We start from the raw sequence: 19498 nt of genomic DNA on the forward strand, positions 1-19498 counted from the left end.
GGCTGGCAGGCTGGGGACGCCCTGGTCTGGTACTCTCTTGAAGTCCCTTCCCAGCCGTGGCGACCTCAGAAGCAGAGGCCTCTTGTGTCTATGTCTCCCCCTTGTAGGAGGAGGAACTTGAGAGAATTTGGGGCCACCAGATAGAGATGATAAAGGACCACCACCTCGTGCTGGACAGGGCAGTGGACAAGCTCCAGATTCGCCTGGATGAGTTTAAGGTTCGGAGGTCCGGAAGGGCCCAGAGGAGGGAGGATTCCTCATTGGGACATTCAGATTCTCCCCAAAGATTTCACAGACACCCTGAAGGCAGGGGAACCAGGGACACTTTCCTGGCATTTTACTGTGTGTAAGTTATACTTCCATGAAAAGCAAACAAATCCCGCCACCTGCACCCCCAACACATAAACAAGAGGGCCTGAACAGGATCTGTCTCGTTCACCGCTTGGGTCACCCACGCCAGAAGGGTGCCTGGCACAAAGTGAAGGCTCAGAATGTGCTGAATGAGTCGGTGAGTGGATAAGAGGATTTCTTGGGCCAGCTGTTCATGTTCATAACCTTTCCCCTAAACTGGCTTGTTCCCGAGTTCTCACACCATGGGACCTGTCCGGAACAGCAGAGTCTGACATGAGAAATGTGAGGACGATGCAGAGCACCTCCCAGGGGTCATTCAACCAGACACCTTCTCCCTTGGGCTCATTGAGCTGGCCTGATGACCCTGCCCTGATGACCTCGGGACCAGTCCCATCTGTGCCTTGTCCCAGAGGCATCCCAGACCCTTGGGGAAAGGATCAAAGTTATTCCCGGTGGGAGGAGATGACCCCAGGGTATAAAGAGACAAAATCCCAAACAGATCCACCTGAGGTGATTTCCATAGAGGGCTTCTGATTCCAAGTCAGGGGGCTGTTGGTGGGATGCATTAGGGTGTGGGGAGCGAAAGGCGAGGGCACAGCTCCCCCTCCCAAGGCGGTCACACAGAGTGACCAGGCTAGCGTGCACAAGGCAACTTGGACGGGAGAGGAGTTCATTGAAGGTGAGCCGATGCCCAGCCCAAGTGGGGAAAGAAGGGAGTGCCTGGGCCGTGTGTGGGCTCCCAATACACGGTTTCAGGCCCAGACTTTTGTGAGCACCAGGATCAGGAACTCCATAGTCTCCTGCCAACTCTGCGCCCTCATTTAGCCACTGCTTTTCAGAGAGACTGGGATGCCATGTCCTAGGGACCTATTGGTGTCCTTCCTGGTTGGAGACTGGGGCCAGTTCTTTCAGCACTTCTGATGTGTGTCCAGCACCATGTCCTGCCCTGCTCGGGGTGGCGGGGGTGGGTGTAGGATCTGCCTCCAAGGAGCTGTCACTCGTCACTCGTTGAGAGAAAGTCAAGAGGAGTTTGGCCAAACAGACCAAATGGATCAAGTCAGCCTTTGTCCAGACTTCCTTCCTGCCCGTTGTGCCAGCAAGAACTAATTGCTTATAAAAGTGAACCCTGGAAGGATCAGGAGCTGGGCTTTGTACCCAGCACGCTTCATTAAATAGTTCTTAAATGAACATGGGCTGCAAGAGATCAGCAGCCTCATGGAGCCCTTCCAGTAGAGGAAGGATGGAGGGCAGACACCTCTGCCCTGGTTCTGTCGCAACATCGGGACTAGAGAGGAAACACCGCTGTTACTGTGTTACCTGGATGCCTGGGAGAAAATGTTCTGGACCTAACAGGTGGCACGAGAAATCCCCATTCATTCCCTGAGTCATTCAGCCAACGTCATTGAGCCTTCACTGTGTGCCAGGTGCCCTTCCAGGGCCCAGCAATACAGCAGTCAACAAGATGGACAGCACCAAAGCCCTTACGTGTTTTTTGCGGGGGAGCAGTAGTATCTGCTTTCAATGAAAGTATGCTTTACGCACAGTAAGATGCCCAGGCCTGAAGTGTAAGAGCTAGATTAATTTTTGCCTCTTGGTACACCCATGTCAGCACCACCCAATCAAGATGGAAATGTTTCCATCACCTTAGAGTGCTCCTCTTGGAGTGTTTCCCACTAAGAACCCAGCAGGAAAATAAGTGAGGATAGAACTCTTTCTTACTGACCCAAATAATGTGAAAACATTATTTGCCCTTTGCAAGTGGACAGGTGTCTTTTATAAGCCAGAGGCTGCATTCCAAAGCCATTCTTGGAACAAACTATTATATCCAAGGCTCTGGCTTGGTGCAGGAGGGGAAGGATAAGACAGCTGATGTGTATCAAATGCCAACTCTCCTAGGAAAGTGCCATTTCTAGTCCCCTCAGCATCTTTGGGACAGGAGTGGTATTAATGCCACTTGAACTAGGAGGAAACAGATTCAGGCAGAGTAACCAGCCAGTTGGGAGGCAGCCTGCTATTGTGGTTGGATAGGCCTGGGTTTCAATCCCGATTCTGCCACTTAGTGGGTGTACCAGTTTCCTGCGGCTGCTGTAACAGATGACCACAAACTGGATAGCTTAAAACAAGACATGTACTCGTTCACAGTTCTGGAGGCTAAAAGCCCCAAATCAGGGTGCTGGCAGGGCCTTGCTCTGTCTGAAGCCTCTAGGGGAGGATCCTTCCTGGCCTCTCCCAGCTTCTGGTGGCTCCAGGTGTTCCTTGGCTTATAGACGCATCACTCCAATCTCTGCCTCCGTTGTCACGTGGCCTTCTTCTCTGTGTGTATATCTGTGTCTTCACGTGGCCTCCTCATCCATGTGGGCTGCCCTAATCCAGTATGACCTCATCTTAACTAATTACATCTGCAAAGATCTATTTCCAAATAAGACCATGTCCACAGGTTCTGGGCCGGCATGAATTCTGGGGAGGACATTAGTCAACCCAGTACGCAGGTTACTGTGGCAGTGGAAGTTAGAGGCTCCCGGCTCCTCTTTATTTCTAGATTTTAACTAGGAAGAGCCAAGTGGGGATCTAAGTGTTAATGTTGGGCCTGATGACTCCAAAAGGTCAGCTCCCTGCTAATGTGGTGTTGGAGGAAGCAGCCTGACACAAGGCTGAAGCAGGATCTCCCTTCCATTACCTCCGCCGTCCATCCTAGACCTTGAGACCCATCTGGGGCAAGGTGGATGTGAAGGAGCTTTGCATTAATTAGAATTAGGTTCATCTTGGGACCTCCGTGGTGGTCCAGTGGGTAAAGACTCCACGCTCCCAATGCAGGGGAACTGGGTTCGATCCCTGGTCAGGGAACTAGATCCTGCATGCATGCTGCAACTAAGAAGTCCACATGCCGCAACTGAGACCCTGTGCAGCCAAAATAAATAAATAAATATTAAAAAAAAAAAAGAATTAGGTTCATCTTTGAATAACATAAAACTCCCAAATAACTGACTTAAGGCATAAGTGTATCTCTCTTTTACATTCAAGAAACTCAGAGCTGGTATTGAACTCCATGGTGTGTCACTTCCATTCACAAGGACACCACATGGTCCAAGACAGCTGCTGGCACTCCAGTCATTAACTCTGCTTCCAAGCCAGCAGTGAAGAGGACACTGACCCACTTCCATTTACACCTCAGTGGTCACATCAAGCTATATGGGAGGCTGCGAAATATAGTCATGATTCTGGTCTGCCAGATGCCAGCTAAAAGTTGGGGGTTCTGTTTCTGAGGGTAAAAGGGAGACCAGATATGTAGGGAGAAGTAGAAGCCTGCTGCCAGCTTTGGAGGAGGAGTGACCCTACCCTCTGGGGACATGGCCCATTGGATGTGAGGCTCTTCCCAAGCAGGTTAGCTGGCTGCTGCTGTCATAGGGAGGGCCCAATAAGTGGAGAGAGGGCAGAATTAATGCAGGGAGTTGTTTTTTCATGGAGTCATGGGGATGGGAAATAAGGTTTTCCCCTGACCCTGGGGCACAGCATGTGTGGAATATAAGTGCTTGGTGGGTGAATTGACTCTCATTCTCACGGGGATCCCATTACAGATCAGAAGAGATGCACTTGTCTTAAACATCTAGGGACCCAAAGCATCAGCGTTTGTTTATGCTTTCCTTCCTCAGGTCTTCCTTCCTTTCCTGTGTAGCCACCTGTAGTTCTGTGAGGCCACCTCCAAGGGGACTTCTTCTGCCAAGTCCCATGTTCCTTCCCTTCTGATCTGGGCACCTGGAGCCCAAGCCTTCCAATGTGCCACCCGCCTGCTGTCCACCTGGCCCCATTGTCCCTGCCTAGGGTGGATGTGGGAGGTAGAGGCTATTCTCAGGACTTCCGAGGATACCTGACATGCCCTCTGCTTCTGTTCTTAGGTTGTCCATTCTCAGATTAAAAACCTAGAAATGTACAAGGCAGACAAAAGTGCGATGGAGCAGGAGCTGAAAGAGGTGAGTGAGCAGAGATTCCTCTCCCTACCCCCTCCCCTATCCTGAGCCCAGCTTTCCCACCAGGATAATGGAATCATCCAGCCAAGACAAAGGCAGGCAGACTTCCGGAGTCTCCTTCCACCTTTATCATGTAGAAAGTTTGGGGGAAGTTCTCAAAAGTTGTTCCATCAAATCCTATTTTCAGTTAACTCAGGATTAGTGACAATTTTTTAAAATTGAAGTATAGTCGATTTACAGTGTTATGTTAATTACTGTTGTACAGCAAAGTGATTCAGTTATACATAAACATTCTTTTTTAACATTGTTTTCCATTATAGTTTATCATAGGATATTGAATATAGTTCTCTGTGCTATACAGTAGGACCTTCTTGTTTATCCATCCTATATATAATAGTTACAACCCATTCCATCCGTCCCCCAACCCCCTCCCCCTTCGCAACCACTAGTCTGTTCTCTATGTCCATGATTCTGTTTCTGTTTCATATATAGGTTCATTTGTGTCATATTTTAGATTCCACATATAAGTGATATCATATGGTATTTGTCTTTCTCTTTCTGACTTCACTTAGTATGATAATCTCTAGTTGCATCCATGTTGCTGCAAATGGCATTATTTTGTTCTTTTTAATGCTGAGTAATATTCCATTGTATATATGTACCACATCTTCTTTATCCATTCATCTGTTGATGGACATTTAGGTTGTTTCCATGTCTTGGCTATTGTGAGTAGTGCTGCTATGAACATAGAGTGCATGTATCTTTTTGAATTAGAGTTTGTGACAATTTATGTGAATTTAAAAACCGTGCCCCTTCTCCATCACAGAAAACCTTTGCTTCAATCTAATGGTTGTGTTTGAGCCAACAGAGACCCCAAGGTTGAATTTAAGCCAAGGCTGGGTATCTAGGGTCCCAAATTAGAAAAACTGACCAAAGTGGTCTGATCTCCCCCAGCCTCTTCCTGCTCCCACCCCAGCAGCCCTGCCTCCCTGAGTCCCATCTCTCTCTAGAAAGCCGACAGGCGCTCCCTGGCAGGCAAGGGAAGCCGGGCTGACCTGGACGCAGTGGCGATGGAGCTGAATGAGACGATTCAGGGCATGCTCTTCAGGGTTATGGCCAATGAGGATGACTGGAAGAAGACTGTGGAGCAGCTGGACAAAGACCTACGCACCAAGGTGAGGACCCCTGTATTAGTCACCACCTTCTGCATAACAAACTACCCTGAAATTTAGTCCCTTAAGACAGCAAACGTTCAGAGTTTCTGAGGGTTAAGAATTTGGGAACAGCTTAGCTGAGTAGCTCAGGGTCTCCCACGAGGCTGTAGTCAGGATGTCATCCAGGGCTGCTGTCATATGAAGGCTTGACTGGAGCTGGAAGAGCTGCTTCCAAGATGGCGCCCTCACATGGCTGTGGGCAAGACTCCTCACTTCCTTATCACATGGATCCTCCTTAGGGCTGCTTGACTGGCCTCACAACATGGCAGCCAGTGGGCCACCCAGAGCACATGGTCCAAGAAAGCAAGACAGAAGCTGCAACATCTTTGATGACTTCACACTCCATCATTTCTGTAGTATCCTGTTGGTTACACAGGTCAGCCCTGTTCAGTGCGAGAGGGGACCATATGGGGGTGTGAATACCAAGAGGTATAGTTGTGGAGCATCTTGGAGGCTGACCACCATAACGCAAGCAAAGGGACATGGCGGGCAGAGGGGGTGTCCTGCTGGTCATTCATTTATTCATCATTTAATGATCACCTGTGTTGAGCCAGATCCTGGGGAAATGTTGATAAGAAGTCATAGCCTTAATGTGTACCATCCAATAGAGAGACAGGAACAGTCAGGCCAGCCATTTCAGCGTTGTGTGGTTCCTGCAGCTGGGGTGGCTGGTGAGGACAAAAGAGCTTGCGTTTAGAATCAGGCAGCTCTGGGTCCGAGTTGCAGCCCCACCATGATTGGCAGTATGCCTTGAGTTATAGAACCTCTTCGAGCCTCAGTTTTCTCATCTGTAAAATGAGGATTTATTCACTCATCATCCACCTGTTGGGTACCTCTGATGCTGGTTAGCGAGGATATGACGATAAGCAAAACAGATATGGAACACACTTGTCATAGAAATCATACAAATCAATGCAGGATTATAGCCGGGGTAACTCAGTTATCTACAGAACAACTGACCTGTTTTTCTTCCATAATTCAATGGCAGGGTGAAAAAAAGTAGGACAGAGACTGTTCTAGATTAAGAGAGTCTCAAGGGGCACAACAACCAAATGCAACACACGAGGAGACTTACTTTGTTTCCTGGTTCAGTTGCTCCAACTCTGAAAATGCGCTGGGAATTAGATCAACGTCAAGAATGACTGCTCATTATGTTAGATGGGATAATGGTATTGCAGGCATGTAAGAAAATTAAAATATTTGAGTGAAATGTTATGATTTCTGTAACTTTTTAAAAAAACACTCCATCAATTCCCTGGCGGTCCAGTGGTTAGGAGTCTGTGCTTCCACTGCAGGGAGCACAGGTTCGATCCCTGGTTGGGGAACTAAGATCCCACAAGCTGCATGGCATGGAAAAAAAAAAAAGAAAAGAAACAAAGAAAAAAAGGCAAATGTAGCAACATGTTAATAATGATTAAATCTACATGGTGGGTATATCAGGGTTCATGATTCTAGTCTTTTCTCCTCTCTATGTGTCTGAATTTTTTTCCTGATTGAAAGCTTTTTTGTTGTTTGTTGGTTGAAGTGATCCTATCCTCATTGCTCTTCTTTTCTTTGTGTATTTTAATTGTGGTAAAATTCACATGACATAAAATTAACCATTAACTATTATAAAGTGACTAATTCTGTGGCATTTGTTACATTCACAGTGTTGTGTGGGCACCATTTCTATCTAGTTCCAGAGCATTTCCATCCCCCCAAAGGAAACCCCAGGTCCATCAAGCAGTCACTCCTCACTCCCTGCTCCCCCAGCCCCTGGCAACCACTAATCTACTCTCTGTCTCTGGATTACCCTATTTTGGACATTTCATATAAATGAATCACAGTATGTGACCTTTTGTGTCTGGCTTCTTGCACTCAGCATCATGTTTTCAAGGTTTATTCATGTTGTAACATGAACCAGGACTTCTTTTCTTTTCTTTTCTTTTTTTAATTTTTTTGGCCACACTGCATGGCGTGTGGGATCTTAGTTCTCCAGTCAGGGATTGAACCTGTGCCCCCTGCATTGGAAGGCAGAGTCTTAACCACTGGACCACCAGGGAAGTCCCAGAACTTCATTTCTCTCTAGGCTGAATAATATTCCGTCAAATGGATAGACCACATTTTGTTTGTTTGTTCTCTGTTGATGGACACTTGGGTTATTTCCACCTTTTGAATAATGCTGCTATGAGCATTCACATACAAATTTCTGTTTGAACACCTGTTTTCAGCTACTTTGGGTAGATACCCAGGAGTGGAATTGCTGGGTCGTATGGTAATTCTGTGTTTAAGTTTTTGTGGGGGTGATATATAGTGATGTCTGCAATTAACTCTCAAATGGCTCAGAAAAAAACAAAAACACACATACATATGTATAGAAAAAGAAAACATGACGAAATGTTAAAGATTGGTGAATTTCAGTGGATATAGGAGTATCCTTTGGACTATTCTTGCAACTTTTCTGTAGGTTTAAAAGTTTCTGAGGGGGGGCTTCCCTGGTGGCGCAGTAGTTAAGAATCCACCTGCCAATGCAGGGGACACGGGTTTGATCCCTGGTCCAGGAAGATCCCATGTGCTGCGGAGCAACTAAGCCCGTGTGCCACAACTACTGAGCCTGTGCTCTAGAGCCCGCGAGCCACAGCTACTGAAGCCTGCGTGGCTAGAGCCCGTGCTCCACAACAAGAGAAGCCACCACAATGAGAAGCCCGCGCACCGCAACGAAGAGTAGCCCCCGCTTGCCACAACTAGAGAAAGCCCGTGCGCAGCAATGAAGACCCAATGCAGCCAAAAATAGATAAATAAAATAAATTAATTAAAAAAAAAAGTTTTTGAGGGACTTCCCTGGTGGTCCACTGGTTAAGAATCCGCCTTCCAATGCAGGGGACGTGGGTTCAATCCCTGGTCTGGGAACTAAGGTCCCACATGCCGCGGGGCAACTAAACCTGTGTGCCACAAATACTGAGCCTGCATGCCACAACTAGAGAGCTCACGTGCCGCAGCTACAGAGCCCATGTGCTCTGGAGCCCATATGCCACACTACAGAGAAGTCCGCCTGCCACAACGAAGAGCCCGTGCCCTGCAACGAAAGATCCCCCATGCTGCAACTAAGACCCAACGCAGCCAAAAATAAATAACTTTTTTTAAGTTTTTGAGTTTTTTTAAGTTTAGAATGTTGGGGAAAAGAATCTTCTTGGTATGCCATGCGCTTCCTGTAGTGTTTGATTAGCAGGTAAGTCGATGCTGGCAGGTGGTCACTTCCGGAGTGAAGATTCGTCAGGGCCCAGCGGTGCTAGCCTAGCTGATACCACCAGTGTAAACGTATATTCTCCCCTTATAAGCAGCAAGTAATTTGGGGGTAACTCTCTGTCACTCTGGGAATGGCCATTGCCTCATTGGCCATTCTCCTGGTATTGATAGTTTCCTCCTAAGTTGAGGATTGTTGCCTGAACCCATTATTTCATTAAGGGTTACAAAATGGTGATTTTTCTAATCCTAGCATTGCTTCTATATCAGCTAGAAATCTGTAAAGAAGAGCTTTCCCTCACCAACTTGAGCTGATAACCCTGAAATAGGGTTCTTGCAGGAAAGACAGATAATGGTGAATTATTTCCTTTAATTACCAGTTTTCAGGGTAAAATATTGGTGCGGTAGCCACCTCCGATACATGGCGGCAAATGAGGGTTTCTGTTTTTTTTCTTTTTTGTGGGTGTCACTATGAATCATGAGTTTTTAAATATTCACTTTGTTCAATCAGTTAAGTTACTGTTTTGTCGCTCACATGGTCTCATCTTAGGCTTGCAAGCTGGCCCCTGAGCCCCTTGACGTGACCCTCTGTCTTGGATAGCTGTCCTGCTTTCTTATGACAAGATGTTCCAGGCTCATCTTCTACATTCCCTTCCTCAGACCTGAATCAGCCATTTCTCTGTGGAGTCTTGGTGCCTTTAGGGGGAATGGTGTTTAGGGACCAAAATCTGGGCACTGGAAGGAACACTTTAAAAATTCAAAATTCCCACCATGGAAAAGAGTCTGGCAGTTTCTTAAAAGTTAGGCATAGAGTTGCCATACGACCCAGCACTCCCACTCCTAGGTAGATACCCAAGAGAAATGAAAACAGCCTACAAAAAAAACTTGCACACCAATGTTCACAGCAGCATTTTCCACAATAGCTAAAAGGTGGAAACAACCCAAATGTCCATCAACAGATGAACGGATAAACACAATGTGGTATATACATATAATGAACATTATTCAGCCATAAAAAGGAAAGAAGTACAGCTACACACTACAGCATGGATGAACCTTGAAAACATGATGCTGAATGAAAGAACCCAGACACAAAAGGACACAGATTGTGTGGTTCCGTTTATCTGGAGTGTCCAGAATAGGCAAATCCATAGAGACAGAAAGTAGATTAGTGGTTGCCTACGCCTGGGGGTTTGGGATGAAAAGAAAGGTGACTGCTAAGGGGTATGAGATTTCTTTTGCGATGATGAAAACATTTTAAAACTTATTGTGGTGATGGTTGCACAGATCTGTGAATGTACTAAAAGCCATTGAATATACACTTTACACTCATTAAATAGGTGTTGAATGCGTGAAGATCAGGTGTCTTGGAGCCATCGGGAGAATGTTTCTCGGGCCTGCACTCAGAATAGCAGTGGAGTTGGTTTGTCTTTTGGAGGCAGTAACTGATGGTGTTTCCTTGCCTTGGCTGCCGGGAAGCTCACTTTGCAGCTCCCCTCCAGGAAAAGCATGCATTATGGGTCTGAGCCTTAACCCAAGCATTGTCATTTTCCCTTTCCTTCACCACTTCACTTTTCTTGATTAATCTTGTTACACTCTACATAACTTTGCAAGTTGCTGCAAATCCTTTTCTGGAGCAAGGCAGAGTGTGAATTAATTGACTAAAGTCTCTTTTCTTCCTTTGGCTGTTCACAGCTGGTTCCCAGTGATTTGGACGATCTGAAGAAAGACATGGATGAGGTCTGGAAAGTAGTCAGGAAGCTGCTGATTGAAGGCTTCTGGTTTGACTCCAACAGTGCTGCCGGCTTTAGGAAGTGAGCCTCTCCCGGATAGGGGTGCAGCTCCCAGAGGCTAGGAGTCTCTCCAGAGAGGAAACAAGAGGAGTATCCCAGTGGATTCTGAACTCTGGGAGGAAGGATTTCAGACCTGTGGACCCAGAGAGAGGGGGCGGGGCTTCCCAGCTGCGGGGTTGGGGGAATGGGGCTGCGAGCACCCAGGGGCTCAGAGGTGGGCAGGCCTGCCCTTGAGTGCAGAGGGGGCTCCAGGTGCTCATGTGAAGAAACCTAGGCTCAGAGAGGGAAGGGGCTCCCCAGAGGGAGCCTGGGCAGATCTGGGACTAGAGCCAGGTCCCCACCCGCTCCAGACAGAGCCCCAGGCAGAGGGACTTGATGTTCCTGGGGGTGCTCCTGTCCTCAGATCACCCCTCATGCTCCCAAATGTCCACTGTGAAGAGTAGCTTTCCCTGGTTTTAAAGACCTCCTTTGTGTTTGGGGCAAGGAGAGAAACTAAACACACTTTTACGCCTGCTGCTGCCCCAAGTGGCCGCACATGGGGGTCAGCAGGGGCCAGTAGAGCTGAGCTGAGCGCAGGGGCTGGGCCAGTGGGAGTAGGATGTGGGGGAAGCCCTGGCCCTGAGGCACAGATGGACCTGCAGCTTCCGCCGCAAGCACTGCCTGGGACAGGCGTGGCCTCGTAGGGCCTGGTTTGGCGCAGCAGCTGATGGAGCTGAGTGTCTTCCAGGAAACTGTTTGAGCGGGTGAAATCTATCTCCGGCCACCGGCCCATGAACATGATGACCTGCCCGTGAGTACCGCCGGGGATCATCTGTGACGTGTACATCCGTGTACACCGTTCTATACACATCATTTCATTAGCCTCCGACCTGGGCAAGGCGCTAGCATCCCTCCCTTCACCAGCCCTGTCTGGTGCCCACTGTGTCCAGGGGCAGGGTCAACTCCAAAAGGAAAAGGATGAAAGGAAACTCTGGGGAAAAGCTGAACTTTGTGGGACTTCCTTGCACATATTTTTATAGTCTAATACTTTTGTTTATTTATCAAGGTGAAATTCACTTATAAAATCAACCATTTTAAAGTGAACAGTTCAGTGGGATTTAGTGCACATTCACCTCTAATTCAAAAATATTTCCATCTCCCCCAGGAAATCCTGACCCGTCAGCACTTACTCCCATTCCCCTCCCCCAGCCCCTGACAACCACCAATCTACTCACTCTCTCTACGGATCGGCCTGTTCTAGACGTTTTGTATAAATGGAATCATACAGTATGTGGCCTTGTGTGTCTGGCTTCTTTCACTGAGCATGATGTTTTCAAGGTTCATTTGCATTGTAGCCTGTGTCAGTGATTCATTCCATTTTATGGCTGAATAATATCCCACTGTGTGGACACACCCTAGGATCTTGCAGTGCCCATGGCCTCTGCGCTGCTAGGCTGTTCCTGGTGACCCGTGAAGCTCACCACCCCACACCTGGCCATGTTGGGAGATACAGCCAGAATTTTTCTTTCAAAATCGCAGCATTATTTATAATATTTTTATTGAAGTGTAGTTGATTTACAATGTTGTGTTAGTTTCAGGTGTACAGCAAAGTAATTCAGATATATATAGATATATATATACACACACACACACACACACACACACACACACACACACACACACTTTTTCAGATTATTTTCCCTTATAGGTTATTACAAGTTATTGAGTAGAGTTCCCTGTGCTATTCAGTAGGTCCTTGTTGGTTATCTGTTTTATATATAGTGGTGTGTATATGTTAATCCCAAACTCCTAATTTATCCCTGCCTGCCCCATATTTTTTTTTTCAAAAAAAGAGGAAAGGAAACAACCTGAAGTGGTGAGTGAGTCACGGTACGTTCACATCAGCCAGTAAGGCAAGTCGTAGAGGAAGGCCTTACGTAGAACCTTCTGAGATGTGGGGGGGTATGTTCCATAGCTGTGCTGTCCAGTGAAGTAGCCACTGGCCACATTTGACTGTGGAGCACTTGAAAGATGGCTAATGAGATAGAGAAACTGAATTTTTAATTTTATTTAAATTTAGTTAATATGGGGAATTCCCTGGTGGTCCATTGGTTAGTACTCTGTGCTTCCACTGCAGGGGGCACGGGTTCTATTCCTGGTTGGGGAACTAAGATCCCACATGCCACACGGCGTGGCCAAAAATAAATTAATTAATTAAAATTAAAATTTAAAATAAATTTAGTTAATTTAAATAGCCACATGTGGCTATATGGCAGCCAGTGGCTGCCATATTGGATGGCACAGTCACAAAAGAATGTTTAATGACCTGGAAAAACGTTTGCAGTAACTTAAATGAGAAAAACAAGTAGGATGTGTGTTATGACCCTATTTTTGTTAAAAAAAAAACATGAATATGGAAAAATACTGGAAGGACACATATCAAAATATTTGATTACAGTGGTTACAGTGATTTCTTTGTGTTTTTCTATACTTTCTAAAATGCTGACAATATGCATGACTTTAAATTTTTATTGCGGCTTAACATGCATACAGTAAAGTATGTAAACGTTTGTTTTACAACTTGATGGGTTTTAACATGTGTACACACCTTGGTAACCACCACTCAGATCAAGAAGTAGAACAGTTCCAGCTCCTCAGAAGGCTGATGTTTTTACTATTTTTATTTCTTGTACTGAGGTCAGATACACATAATATAAATTAACCATTTTAAAGTTAACAGTTCAGGGGCATTTAGTACATTGACAATATTGTGCCGCCACCACCTCGGACAATCTACTGCCAGAACCTTTCTGCCCACCGGAAGGAAACCCCGTGCCCATAAGCAATCATTCCCCATCCCCCTCCACCCACCCCTGCCAACCTCCAACCTGCATCCCACTTCTAGGACTCACCTGTTCGGGGGTTTTCCTTTTATTATCAGAACAGCTGTTCTTTATGATTTATGAAGAGGGTGGTGGCCCCATGCTGTGGATCTTTCTAGAGGGAAGGCTGTGTTTGAGGGCGAGCTTCCTGGAAGAGGTGGAAGCTGGGCCCTCTGCTGGCCACGTGCGCCTCCCACTTAGCTCTTGTCCTCCACAGGCAACTCATCACCATCCACAGTGCCCGCCTGCTGTCGCGGCTGCGGCCGGCCAGCGCCAACAGCTACGAGTACCTGCAGCGGCAACAGGTGAGGTGAGCAGGTGGGGGTCCAGGCGCCAACAGAGACGCAAACTCCAGTTCCAAGATGCAAAGGCTGCCTGGGACACTGTAGCCGTCTGCAGGGTAGCCGTCCTGGGTGGTGGGGCTGCAGACGGGCACGTGAGGTGCTCATGGGGAGAGGAACGGACAGGTTATTGGGCATCTGTCATGGGCCAAGAACTGTTAAGGGAGGGAGCTCACACCCCCCATTTAAAGCTCACACCCCCCTGTGAGCTAGGGTTGATGGGCCTGCTTCCCGCTGGAAGAAGTGACTCATGACCCTGGGTCCTCTGTGGGGCTTGCTGCGGCCGGGCAGGCACTGTGCCAACCTCTGTGACAGACCTGACCTCGTTGAATCCTTACACATTATCTCTGAGGTCATTCTGCTATCATCCCATTTCACAGTTGAAACCGAGGCTCAAAGAGCTTGAGCAACCCACCTGAGGTCTCACAGTTAGTGAGTGGCGGGCTCTGGCACCTAAACCTGCAGGTTTCCTCTGCCCATGGCTAGCTCCCTGGGCCCCAGCCCTGCCCCTCATCCCCTGACACCCCACAGCTTCATGGGTGCTTCTGGCTCCCAGGCCCCCAGGCCCGAGGGTACGTCTGGCCAGGTGGGGAGTGATGGCTGAATAGCAGCCACAGCCACATGAAGGGGAGGGACATGGGGGCCTGTGCCCGGTGCCCCCACCCTCACTTGCCTGACTCCCTCTTGGGATGAGAGGTTAAGAGGGACTTCCCTGGCGGTCCAGTGGTTAAGACTCTGCGCTTCCACTGCAGGGGGCGCCGGTTTGATCCCTGGTCAGGGAACTAAGATCCCACATGCCACACAGTGCGGCCAAAAAAAAAAAAAAGAGGTTAAGAGCCTGCATTTGGCAAGCCAGACCAGGGCTCCAGGTCTGGGAGAACATGGGTCTCAATTGCCCTCTGCCCCGACGGTGCCTGTCTGTATCCACACACCAGGCCCCAGGCCTGCCCGGCTGCATTACCCAAGCTGAAGCTGGAAGAAATTCCAGTCTTCCCTCGCTACTGGCCAGGCCCTCGGACCCAACCTGAGGCTCCTCTGGGGCGGAGGGGTCTCCAAGTGGCTGCTGACCCCCCTGCCCTGCCCCGGGGAACAGCAGCAGCTGCAGAAGCTCCAGAACCTTGCAGCCCTGGAGGGGAGCCTGGACTCGCTGGGCTCCCAGCAGGACTGGGGTGATGGCCCCTGAAATGATGCCAACCTTGATTTCAAATCATGTAACTTGTCGACAATCTACCCCTACAGGGACCCTGAGTTGTTGGACTATGATTCCATGAGTCAGGCTGCAGCCCCTGGCGGTGGGCAACCCTGGGGTAAGCCAGGCCCTGCTGCCTCTGTGAACACTCCCTTACCCGGGGCCCCGGGCTGCCCAACAGGCCGAGGTGGACATCCTGGGAGTGGACGGGATCCTGTACAAGGGCCGAATGAACAGCAAGGACAGAGCGCGGCCTCTGACCGACACAGAGAAGGAGCTGGCAGGTGAGGAGCATCAGGCCTTCCTGGGCACCCCTGACCCGTGCCCTGCCTTTGCTGGGCATTGTGAGGCCCAGTGTGATGCAGGTGGGGCCCAGAGCCGGCAACATCCGAGACTGGGGGTTCCTCACACAGCCACTCGCAAACATGGGATCCTGCTGTATGCCAGGTACTGTACTGGGACAGCTTGTGACAAGGGATGCTGGGGAGGGGTACTGGATGGCCTCCCCAAAGAAGAATGCTGGGTGGTGATGGGAGAGTTGTGACAAGGGACACTGGTTCAAGGAGGACGTCCTAGACTGCTGTCCTGAGGCCTCTGAAAAGGGAATAAGGCTTAGCTGGATAAAGGGATCAGGTGGGAGGAGAGTGATCTGGGGGAAGGGAATAGCAGTGCAAAGGCCCTGTGGTGGGTGGAAGGCAGGCACACTTAGGAACTCGGGAAGGTGAGTCTCCCTGGAGTGGGAAGATTGGGCTGGGGTTGAGCATGATGAGGAGGACGCCAGGACAGACTGGAGGCCTGTGTCCTAATTGTCACGGGTTGGGGAGGGTTGGGCCAGAGGGAGACATGGAATGAACTGCTCTGGTTACTGCAGTGTCGAGGCCCTGTCTCCAGCTGGCTCCGACCAGGGACCCTGGGACTCAGCTCCTGCACTGGGCCAGCAATACCTTCTCTGCCTGCCCCTTTGAGGTTACCCTGCTCTGGGAAGAGGGGTTCCACACACTGCCCTACTGGGGCTGGTCCAGGAGCCACAAAGTGGTCAGCGGGTTAAATTCCGCCCATGGTGTCCCTCCTCACCCCACTTTGCCTCCATTGACTTGAGAACAACCACCAGACCCCTAAGCAAAGGAAAGGGTACTCTTTTCCTGGGTGTACTGGACAGAGAGGACAGCACCCTGCTTTAGTGTCCCGGGGCTGCAACAAATGACCACAAATTGGACGGCTTAAGACAATAGAAATTAACTCTCACAGTACAGGAGGCCAGAAATCCAAAATCAAGGTGTTGGCAGGGCCGTGCTCCCTCTGAAGGCCCTAGTGGAGGATCCTTTCTGCCTCTTCCAGCTTCTGGGAGCTCCAGGCATTTCTGGGTTTGTGGCTGCATCACCCCCGTCTCTGCCTCCTTCTTCGTGTGGCTTCTCCCTGTGTCTTCTTCTCTTCTGTCTCTTAACTCAGATGCCCTCATCTGAAGATCCTTCACTTAATTACATCTGCAGAGACCTTTTCTTTAAACAAGGTCACATTCACAGGTTCCAGGGGGACACATCTTTTGGGCAGCTGCCATTCAACCTGCTACAGGCCCCTGCCCTGGTCCAGGGAGCAGGTCACCATCTTGAACCCTGCATTCCCCCTGGGGCACAGATGTGGCCCTTACAGTGTTAATGGCTCCACCTGGACGATGCCCCCGGACGCAGATGCTGTCGAGAAGAAACTCAGGCTGGGCCCCTGGGATCACCAGGCAGGATAACAGCAATGGTGGCCAATATTTAATGAGCTCAACTTCTTGCCAGGTCCTGCACTGCCTCCTCTCACCCTGCACCAGCTGGTGAGGCATTACACAAATGAGCAGGTGAGGGTCTCTTGCCAGGAGCCCACCCTTGGTGGAGGGGTCAGGGTCATCTACAGACCCGCCCTTCATCTCTAGTCATCCATCGGATGGCGTCCCCACCCAGCTCCCCAGGGCTGTCATCAAGAGCGAGGGGCTCTTCTCCCCAGGGCTTGTTTGTTCTCCAGACCCATGCAGCAAAGCAGGAGTGGATCAGGATGCCTCAATTGCTTTATCCTGCTTGGGGGCCACAAAGTCTAACTGGAAATCGGAATCAATTCGAAACCCACCTGTGGCTGGATCTTTTGACCAGTTTGTCTTATTGCACATTTTTTTACTCAAAAGAAAATTCTAATCCAAAACACACTCAATATCTAAACCTAAACTAGCTGATGTGAGCCCCCCTCCCAGGTCCAGCCTGATCCCAGATGCATCCATCCATCCTTTGCCCACAGGGCCATCAAGGGCCGTCCAGCCAGCCTGTGCCCTCCTGATGCCTGCACAGTGGTCAGGATCTCAGGCCGGGCAGAGGAACCCTTGAGCCCTAGTAAGCAGTGCCCCCAGCATGAGGCTGGACTTCCAGAGAGGTCTCAGTGGAAGGGGGGCTAAGTACAGGCAGGGCTCAGGTAGGCAGAGGCAGCAGGGGAGCAGATGGAGGGGGAGATGCCTCACCAGCCTCACTGTCCTCACCAGCATTGAGTGAATGGTCTCAAACCTGCTCCTGACCAGGCCCCTCCCCCACTCAGAACCCGGCAGGGTGAGTGTCCTATGGCTGCTGTAACATTACCACAAACAGGGGCTTAAAACTATCCAAGTTTGTTTTATCTTAGTTCTGGAGATTAAATCAGAAGTGAATCTTACAGGGCTAAGATCGAGGTGTCTGCAGGGCTGGTTCCTTCTGAGGCTCAAGGGGAGACTCCGTGTCCTTCCAGAGGCCTCCCACATTCCTTGGCTCGTGGCCCCTTCTGCCATCTTCAAAGTGCATCTCTCTGACCTCAGTGTCTGTCCTCACATCTCCTTCTCTGACTCTGACCCTCTGGCCTCCCCTCATAAGAATCGTGCAATTACATTGGACCCATCCAGTTAATCCAAGATCATTTCCCCATCTCAAGATCCTTAACTTGATAACATTTACAAAGCCCCCTCTGCCATGTAAGGTGACATAGTCACAGGTTCTGGGGATTAGGACAGGGATGTCTTGGGGTGCATTGTCCCCAGAGTCCGATCTCCTTGGCTGGTCTGCAGGGCCCCTTGGCCACTCCCCGCCCCAGCCTCGTCTGCTCCCTGCCTCCAGCCTCCCAGAACTGCTTGCTTGGGCTTCCCTGGTGGCGCAGTGGTTGAGAGTCCGCCTGCCGATGCAGGGGACACGGGTTCGTGCTCCGGTCCGGGAGGATCCCACATGCCGCGGAGAGGCTAGGCCCGTGAGCCATGGCCGCTGAGCCTGCGCGTCCGGAGCCTGTGCTCTGCAACGGGAGAGGCCACAACAGTGAGAGGCCCGTGTACCACAAAAACAAAAAACAAAACAAAACAAAACTGCTTGCTTGCTCTCTCAACGATCCAGGCTGTGAGCCCCTGCATGTGCCATGTGCTCTGCCTGGAATCCCTGGGGAAACTTTCTCATCTGCCAGGGCTCAAATGTCCCCTCCCGTCGGGAACCTCCCAGCTGCTTGGCTTTTGGCTCTTGCAGAGGTGGGAAAGCCGTGGAGGAGATCGTGGGAGAAGCAGATATTGGGGTCAGGTGGCAAGTTCCGGTTTGGGCCTCTGCATCCAAGGTGTCTGTGGGCCTTCAAGGAGAGTGCAGGCTCAGAGCTGGGTTCCCAGGCCTCAATGGGTCTTGGTTCTGTATCTGTATCCCAGGCTCATGTGCTTCACCTTGGAGGGAAGCGGTATGACAGTCTCACTGGTTGGCTGGTTGGCAGGTCCTACCTCTGGCGCGGGTTCAATCCCTGGTCGGGGACTAAGATCCCACAAGCCGTGCAGTGTGGCCAAAAAAAAAAAAAGATGAAACATGGAAATAAGGGAGAGAATGACTGGGGTCGGGAGGTTGTCCCTGTGGAGCATGTGGTCTGAAGGACTCTCTGAAAATGAAGGTCAGGAGACAGCCAGGGAAGGACACAGTCGTCCAAGCAGAAGGAACAGTCGGGGTCCTGCATGGGAAGGAGCTTCGTGCCCCTGTAATTCGTCCCAGGTGGGAGGCCTGGCCCATCCCCTCCAGACTTGGTGCCCTGCTCAGCCATCTGCGACCCCCCAACACCACCACCACCCCCGTCCTTCCTGCATATTCGCTCTCATGGCCTCTTTTCCCTGCACGTTCCCACCTCGTACAGCGGTCTCTGGTCCAGATGGCCGGTCATGGTGACTCTTGGCTGGACGGGGAGAGGGGGACGCCTTGGGTTCAAAAGTGAAGGATGGAGCCAGACTCCAAAGGCCACATATTGTGTGACCCCCCACCCCTGCCATGATGTGTCCAGAACAGGCAAATTACGGAGACAGAAAACAGATTAGTGGTTGCTGGGTGCTCGGGGGAGGGGTGAATGGGGGTGTGTGTGACTGCCTCATGGGTACAGGTTTCTATTGGGCATGATGAAGTATTCTGGAACCAGATGGAGATGGCAGTTGCAAAGCCTTGTGAATACACTTAATGCCACTGAATTGTTCACTTTGAATGGTTAATTTTATGTGAAGTTTACCTCAGAAAAATGTGCATGCACAGAAGATGAAGGCCAGGAAGGTGGGGTGGGGC

General features: G+C 49.9%; 1 protein-coding gene across 1 annotated transcript in view; it reads left to right on the plus strand.

Annotated features, from left to right (window-relative positions):
- C15H16orf96 (chromosome 15 C16orf96 homolog) overlaps nucleotides 1-19498 on the plus strand; it is a 37765-nt gene that overhangs the window by 16786 nt on the left and 1481 nt on the right. Inside the window, 8 exon segments of the mRNA XM_060031000.1 lie at nucleotides 108-218; nucleotides 4245-4319; nucleotides 5327-5491; nucleotides 10448-10566; nucleotides 11273-11335; nucleotides 13624-13720; nucleotides 14841-15023; nucleotides 15118-15220. Coding sequence (XP_059886983.1) covers nucleotides 108-218; nucleotides 4245-4319; nucleotides 5327-5491; nucleotides 10448-10566; nucleotides 11273-11335; nucleotides 13624-13720; nucleotides 14841-15023; nucleotides 15118-15220 — 916 coding nt within the window.

This window comes from Delphinus delphis, chromosome 15 (assembly GCF_949987515.2).
Source record: "Delphinus delphis chromosome 15, mDelDel1.2, whole genome shotgun sequence".
Taxonomy (NCBI): Eukaryota; Metazoa; Chordata; class Mammalia; order Artiodactyla; family Delphinidae; genus Delphinus; species Delphinus delphis.